The sequence below is a fragment of the Atta colombica genome, unplaced genomic scaffold (genome assembly GCF_001594045.1).
Source record: "Atta colombica isolate Treedump-2 unplaced genomic scaffold, Acol1.0 scaffold100, whole genome shotgun sequence".
NCBI classification, from domain to species: domain Eukaryota; kingdom Metazoa; phylum Arthropoda; class Insecta; order Hymenoptera; family Formicidae; genus Atta; species Atta colombica.
Window position 1 is genome coordinate 1,695,711 of NW_017259185.1, and position 8,121 is coordinate 1,703,831.

General features: G+C 29.1%; 2 protein-coding genes across 7 annotated transcripts in view; both read left to right on the plus strand.

Moving 5' to 3' along the window:
* LOC108685561 (ATP-binding cassette sub-family C member Sur) overlaps window positions 1-1,483 on the plus strand; it is a 15,063-nt gene extending 13,580 nt beyond the window's left edge. Inside the window, exons 27-30 of the mRNA XM_018190415.1 lie at window positions 167-354; window positions 521-624; window positions 718-914; window positions 1,325-1,483. Coding sequence (XP_018045904.1) covers window positions 167-354; window positions 521-624; window positions 718-914; window positions 1,325-1,480 — 645 coding nt within the window. The 3' untranslated portion in view covers window positions 1,481-1,483. The remainder of the gene's footprint in view (window positions 1-166; window positions 355-520; window positions 625-717; window positions 915-1,324) is intronic.
* Window positions 1,484-2,218: 735 nt separating this feature from the next.
* The window catches only part of LOC108684757 (cGMP-dependent protein kinase, isozyme 1), a 13,003-nt gene continuing 7,100 nt past the window's right edge, over window positions 2,219-8,121 (plus strand). For 2 of the 6 annotated variants that reach the window (XM_018189247.1, XM_018189254.1), the window contains exons 1-2: window positions 4,304-4,480; window positions 4,689-4,753. The gene's annotated coding sequence lies outside the window, so the exon portion shown is untranslated. Of the gene's footprint in view, window positions 2,554-4,303; window positions 4,481-4,688; window positions 4,754-8,121 lie in introns of those variants that run through there. The other 4 variants (XM_018189237.1, XM_018189262.1, XM_018189232.1 and 1 more) reach the window with 3 other exon arrangements.

Genomic DNA, 8,121 nt, shown 5'->3' on the forward strand with positions numbered 1-8,121 from the left:
TGAATTGTCACTTTAAAGAGTAAAATTTCTTTTTAAAGATTGAAAATGGAACCATTCTTTTTTGAGACTGTATATTTTATTATATTTTACAATCATATGATATAATTACATTTGTTTATAAGATATGTATTTGTTATATATTTTATTATACGATTAATATTCGCAGTTGGGTATTTGTGGAAGGACCGGTAGCGGAAAATCATCGACCGTAATGGCTCTTTTCCAACTGATCGAAATCAGTCAAGGACGCATCCTGTTAGATGGAATTGATATCCGGCAAGTGCCTCTTCGAATACTACGATCTCGGTTATCGACCATTCCGCAAGATGCAATAATGTTTAGCGGCACGATCAGGTGTGCGCAAATAATACAGTCATAAATCTCTTATTACTGCAAAATGTCTAGTCTTTAACGCGGCTCGCAATTCACAGCTTGTATTTGCATCGCATAATACGTACATATACGGTTATCTAAAAATTAAGTACATATATTTGAGCTTAAAATTAATTATTTTTTATAGAGAAAATTTAGATCCGTTTTCGGAACACAAGGATCAAGAAATTTGGCGAGCCTTGGAACTTTCACAAATCAAGGATGTGATAGCTTCGCATCCCGAGGGACTGAGTACGCAATATGATATGATATGAATTAATATGATAAATAACATAATATATTTAAAATAACAATATAATATAATTGAAATTAACTTTGATGTAGATCTCGAAGTACGAGAAGGTGGCGAGAACTTTTCTGCAGGTCAGCTGCAACTACTTTGCATGGCACGTGCGATCCTTCAGCGATCGAGTATCGTCATTCTCGATGAAGCGACTAGCGCACTTGATATAGGCACTGAGAAATCACTTCTAAAAGCGACAACTATCGCTTTCAAAAACAGAACTGTAATCACCATCGCGGTTAGTAAACGTTCAATAAATTAAATGTACATTTTGCTAAATAAGTAATCGATGTATTCCATCAATGTTGAATTAACTAGCTTTATATTGCAATTTGATCAATTTTTCTTTGATTTTATTAAACTATTAATTAAATGTTAAGTTTACGTACTTGCTAAATATAAAGTTACTTATCTTGAATTCTTAAATGTCATGCAGGAATAAATTTGAAATTTTATAATATAGATTATTATAATATATTGATATCAGTTAAGCATATTTTAAACTTGATGATAGTAAATATTTCTTATCAATAAACTGCAAAAATGAAAAGTACGTCTTTTTAATATTTTCTAAAATTGTTATACTTGAAAATTGAATCTCTCATTACATAAGGATAATATTTTAACAAAACTGCTTTCTGTATACAGCATCGAGCAACGGCTTTGTTATATTGTGATCGCATCATTGTTTTCGACGAGGGCAAAATTATCGAAGAGGGCTCACCGACAGATTTAATGCAAAGACAGAACGGAGTCTTTTCCGCAATGATCAAAGTGGTCGAGCAAAGCAGCGAACAACGATAAGAGTAACCATAAAAGAATATCAATTAACTTCACTAATATACACACGGAAAGAACATTCTTACTGAAATCTATCTACTGACATCTATCTAAAAATTTCGACAAAATCATTCTTTCCATATATATATCTATATTATAGTATCGATTTAAATGTTAAGATAAAAATGTAAAGACTGCTTTAGGATATAAACGTAAAGTTTCTCTACACGTTATAGGAATATACATATACATGACAAAGCTTTATTTTTTATATTAATCTTATGCGTGATTAATTTGTTAGTTTTATACAATATCCTAATTTTGTATTATAAATATATTAATTGTATATAATTTATAAATATAAAAGATGAATCGAGTTGTACTTGATGATGTGAACACGACGCTCGGTATATCGTAGGATAAGAGTGCCAAACGATAATAATTACCAATATCCCCACGTCGTCGACTGTATTTACCACTGCAGAAAAGGTGAGCGTGTTTTTCTGTTAGTGGCATCGAGGCCGGCCTGTCGATAGCACCTGAGTTGTTTCACTTATCAGCACTTTTTGGCTCCGATCGACAGTGATGCCGATAAGCATGACAAACGTAGAATTTTATATAAAAGAAAAAGCTAAGTGAACGTTTTATTGGTATAATTGTGTCATAAATCATCGCATGGGAGAGTTACTTTCATCGGCGGACGTAACTAATAAATTAATTAAGAAAGTGAGGAATTAACTCTTTTAACTTGAAATAAAAAAAGAGTTATTTAATCGCGTTATGTATAATTTGCAACAAATATATGTGCAATAATTATCGGTAAAATCTTAATTTAACAATGAATCTGAATTTTCGATGCTCAAGTCGTGTGACTTGATTAAACAATCAAGTATTTAATTCAAATGACAATTGAAATCTGCAGTGACAAATGATCATCGTGTGATTACAAACGACGAAAAGAAGTTGCAAGAATGTAGCTATTAATGTGTCTTAAGGATAATGCCATTTATCTAAAGTGAAATATTTAACACTTTATTGTGCAACAATACAAGATCATAGAGATAACTAGCGAGGAACGGAATCGTAAAATTTGAGAGGTGAGTATTTCTAGCAAATTAAATTAAATATGTGTTATTAGCATATCTTTTTACCATTAGGCAGAATATTAATAGATTTTTATATTTTGATATGTGAGTTTCTATACTTCTCTCTCCTTCTCTCTCTAAAATTATTAAAAAAATAATATAATATTAATATGAGATGATTTATTTATTGACTGATTAACTATTGTAGAGAATCTCAGATAAAATAAGCTGAATTGTCTTCAAACAATATTAATATTGTTTGATATTAAGTTCTAAGGCTATTCCCTTTGTTTGCTTAATGTTGCTATCTAATTGTCAATAAAAAAAGGTGAATGACGAAAAAAAAGAGTGATTGCTCATTTTGACAAATCATTTTGATAGATGATAACGAAAATACCATTTAACCATTTAAATAAATAGTTTACAACTAAAAAATTAAATTCATAAGTGGACATATTTTAGTTATCGGAAGAAAAATATATTAAAGAATAAAAATGGGAGCACACCGGTCATGGTGCTAAATAAAGCATATAAATAATGATAAAAACTCGTGATAAGAGATTATCATTATGCAGATAAGAATGAAAGAAACATAAAAGCAAATGAGATCAAAAGAAGACTTTTTTAGTTTCACAGATAATCATTGCTAAACTAAAAAAGTTTTTTTGTTGCAATTGCTAAGTGTAGTTGACAATAGATTTAATTATTTAAAGTGTTTCTTTCAAAACGAAAAAATGTTTCTCGAAGATTTCTTAATTGCTCCTGATAACATTAATAACAGCATATCTTCAAATATAATAATATTTATGTTACAATACTTAATAATTACATTAATGTTTAATATTTCTTTTAATTGCTCATATTATCATATAAAGAAAGTGAAACTTCAAAATTTTACGATAAAGCATCGTTGTCTTAGATAACGACCTATATATATTTTGATGTTCAGTTACACTTTTATATTGAGAAAACTTGTACAATTTGCACGTGTACAATTTTTATTGATTAATGTGAGAGTGTAAATCGTTGCTGAAGCAACACACACACAAACAGATATTATTATATTCGAACATTTATCTTATGTTCAAATATTTTACTTTAACCTTAGAAAAGTGTATAATGACGATATAAATTGTAAATCAAATAAAATTAGCATTTTAATCTTCGAATTGCAGCAACATTCAAACTAATCAAATAGATCAATATTATTTCCAATTTAAACGAAATATTGTTTTATCTAATAAAAAATATTATTTAAGACCAAAAAAATTTACAATAAATTTGTATTTTTAAATTGAAATTAATTATCAGTGTTTTTTATAGAAACTTTTATCTTAAATTTAATTATATGGCATTAAAACTTAATATTACATGCTGATTCCAATAAAGTAATTTTAATTAGAATTATGATCTTACTTATTTCCGAAAAAATAAAAAATAAAAAAGAAATAAAAAGATTATAAGCAAAATTTTTAATAGTTATTCATAGTCCATATTGATAAGGAGCAAAGTAAACAAAAATTAAATTAGTACTGCTACCCAGTAAAAAGAGTACATTTTTCCTGATAGTTATAATGTCTATACGAACGTTTGACAAAGAACACGAAGGCAGGCTTATTAAAAGAAAAAGAATAGACTCATTAGATAAGATGCTCGCGCGCCACATATACCTGCTTGTTGACACTGCTCGTCGCCGCTCTGTTATCGGCTAGATAAGATTTCTTCGTCTTTGTTGTACCTGAGCATCAGTCGAACGTGCGAATTCATGCGGTACACCTCCGTGCGGTCGTACTTGAAAAAAAAAGATCTATGTCTTTTTCCTTCAAGATCGCGCGAGCGAAAAGCACATAATCTTTCTTGATCATCATTGTTCCTTAGTGGGCCTTCCGGCGCAGGATTCTCAGTCCAGCTTGAAAGATTTTTCACGTCAACCTGAAGGGTGAGTTTCGCAAAAAAGCATCGCTAATTGTATTGCACGTCATCGAATTCGCTCAAGACAATACTATGATAGATTTGTTTCTCATCGCACATCTTTCTCGCGCGATCAATTATCTAATCGATTTACGGAAACGTTGATTAGTTTCTGATATCTTCATCATTCTAGATAAATCATCAAGATCGACTTGCATTTTCTGATATCATTCTAGATAAATCATCAAGATCGACTTGCATTCCGATGTCGATAAACTGAAGATGGCAACCAAGTGAAAAGGTTTTCTTTAATCAATATCGCAATGAGAGTATAAATATTGGATTGTTAATTCGATTTGTATACAACTTGCACGATTTAATTTGACTCTGTTGCGAAAAAATATAAAACAGATTTAATATATTTTATATTATTTTATATTATATTTATTTTATATCATTTTTAATATATTATTCTCAAATTTTATTACGAAAAAAAATATAACTAGATTTTTATTGAGTAACGCATAATAATAATTAAAAGAAAAAATTACATTGTGTTTACATATTAAGAACTCAAAGCTCAATACTCCCTTTATTAATTTATATAGATTTATTTGCGATCACTTATTGCATAGCTTTTAAGTATCTAAACATTATGTGCAATAGGAAAATTTATTTTTCTCAAAATTATCATTATTTTTTTATTATTAATTATCGTAATACTTTTAATTATTGCGCATTCGTACCTTTGTCTATCCTGAGTACAAATAACTTGCAAAAAAGACTAATGAGTGATAATTAGCAAATGAAGCCATAAAAAAATAGTTATTGGTTACAAAGCAAACGTCATACGCATATAACACGCGTGTGTCGCATTGAGAAAATTAATTATTGCCATACGTATAGGCATAAATGAAGTTAATTAACCTCGGCAATATGATTGTCGATACTGTTGATTAAACGCGCCTGTATAAAAGAGGCATCTATATAACGATGTTATCAGACAATATTACCTTAATTGTCCGCGGCTTGAAATGTGTACGCAGACTTCTTCGCAAATATATCGATAAAACATTGGGTAATGCTCAATTGCTCGCTACCTTAACACATATAACACGTGTTATCTTTGTGTTACGTTATAAAATGTTTGCAAAACATAAAAATATCACCACGTGAAATAACAAAGTTCTAAAACTGAAAACTCATAATTAGCACACAGAAAAGAATCTTTACATAATTATCAGAAGAAAAGAATGTAAAATGTATGAAAAGGACATTTAAATTTTAAAAATATGCTTTGACTTCTTAGACTCTGAATTATAATTACTACTTAATTTTATTCTTAATTATTAATTAGATAAGTTTATGATTTAGTAATTTGCAAATAAATCATTATGTAAATCTATTTTTAATGCTGTGTTATTGTTAATAAAAATAATCTTAATAAATAATAAAAACAAAAATTGTTGTAAAAAAAAAATCTAAACTAATCAAATCTAAATTATATTTTTTACAATAAACCGAATTAAAAAATTGTATGTTGAAGAAAAGACACTTGAGTTTCAAGATAAACTATAAAGTTTCCTCAATTATTAAAATTTGAATCATTGTTGCCCACAAACGATACATTCGGTTTAAAAATACATAAGTCTGAATATTTTAAGACTTAATGAGACAAGAATCTTATTATGTTTTATTTATCCTTGTCATTGGTTTTTCGCAACCACATCATGACGTGCGTTTAAATATTGCCGGTGTTTTCCGTCAGGGAAATCGACACCGAGCTCATTGTGCAACAGATTACAATATCGTTACGTTTCCATCATTTCCGGGATTCGTGACCTCGCAATTTTACATAAACAACTGCACTGAAAAGCGAAGCGAAAAAAATGTCGCACGATGCGCTGGCAAATCATGTCGAGCGCATCGCCGCATAACGAGACATAAACCGTACTTATTCTTTTGAGACCTTAATTCCGAGCTGTTACCGAGGCATGTTTTTTTTACAGACAAGAAATGTAATACTAAGAAAATGGAATTGCGTGTAATTGTCGATCGACCGTAGTTTTCGCTCTGGTTTTCCTCATCTTTCTCTTTGTATATTTTATTCATCACAATAAATAACGATTTTATATATTACAAGACACGAATATAAAATATTTTATATGAATATAAAAAATATTACGAATATAGTATTTTAAGCAAATCTTGCTGATGTGTAATATGGGTTGAATAGTATTTCTTTTTCAAAAAACTTTTTTCAATTACGAAACCCGATGTACTTTTCCGACTCTTTTTCTTGTTATGTAAAAGTAGTTCAATTAATTTATTTTAAAATACCGGAAGTGCGAGGTATTTTTTTATTTTTTATTTCGGAACGCGATGACAAAACGTGTGATTTGCTTATTCGAATAATGAACAATGATATTATCGCTTCGTTAATTATAGTTATATAATATTTGTAGCTTAGTGCGCGCGATAAGATCTCGTAGGCTTGAATTCAATTACTTCACAGCGATGCAATTGCTTATGAATCGTTTTGACACAATTTGTCTTATCATACAGATAATTTTGAAATATTTCTTTTTTATTACAACCGATTATTATGGAAGAGATAATGTATTTAATGAATTTTCAAAAATCTTATTGTAGAAAATGATCTATTAATTAATTGATTGCACGCAGAACTTATCGTGCATGCTTCAACAATCAGAGAATATATATTTAGGGTTTGGATAATCGTTTGCTTGTGCATTCAATCAAATAACGTTATTACGGTCTCAATACAGTGCGTACAATCCGATACGAGTCGACCTTGCATGAGTGTAAGGAGGTCACGTATCATTAGACAATTATGCGAAGATTGTATCTACGCAAATACGTTTTTGTGATTTATTAAATAATTATAATATTTTGACAATATGCAACAGAGAATTGTCTTGAAATTTTATGAAAATATAATAATTATATGAAATGTTCAACAATTGATGAACTCAATAGAAGAATTGTATTACCCTTGCAATTTATAAAGATTAATATCTAATTTTTTCTAAATTTTGATTTGTTTCTTTATCTTTTTTTAAAACTTTTTTATGTTTAAGTAATTTATGTTTTATAAATTCTCTTTTTTTATTTGGTTACCATAATATATTCATTATTAAATATTAGAATTTCAAAGATTCCGAAAAGAATTCTTTCAAGTGTTGATAAAAGAAAAGTCATTTTGACACCAAAGTCATGAAATAATAATAATTGGCATAACTAAAGCTTTTAAAGCGTCTTGAATAATGGATACGACTAAAAGATATCACCTCAAAATTCCTGCGCTGTTTGCATATCGGTGATAAACGAAGTGACGTCTCCTCGTGAAACAATACCCAGGGAAAAATTAGAAGTGAATAAATTTGCTTGCACTTTTGTGTGCATCTTGCAAAAAATTCTAATAAAATCGAATAACTCATCGTATCGCATCGTAACAAGATTAACAACAACGTGAATTTATCGAGTGGTTTCACAATAAGATATACGCAAGCCTTGGCGGATTTTTTGTGAAAGAGCGGTGCTGAAGAGAATAATAATTGCGAGTCTCTCAAATTTTAATAAAGAATTGAAGATGTTCCTATATTGCAACTTGAAGCAGTTGACAGCAATTTTATATATATATATATA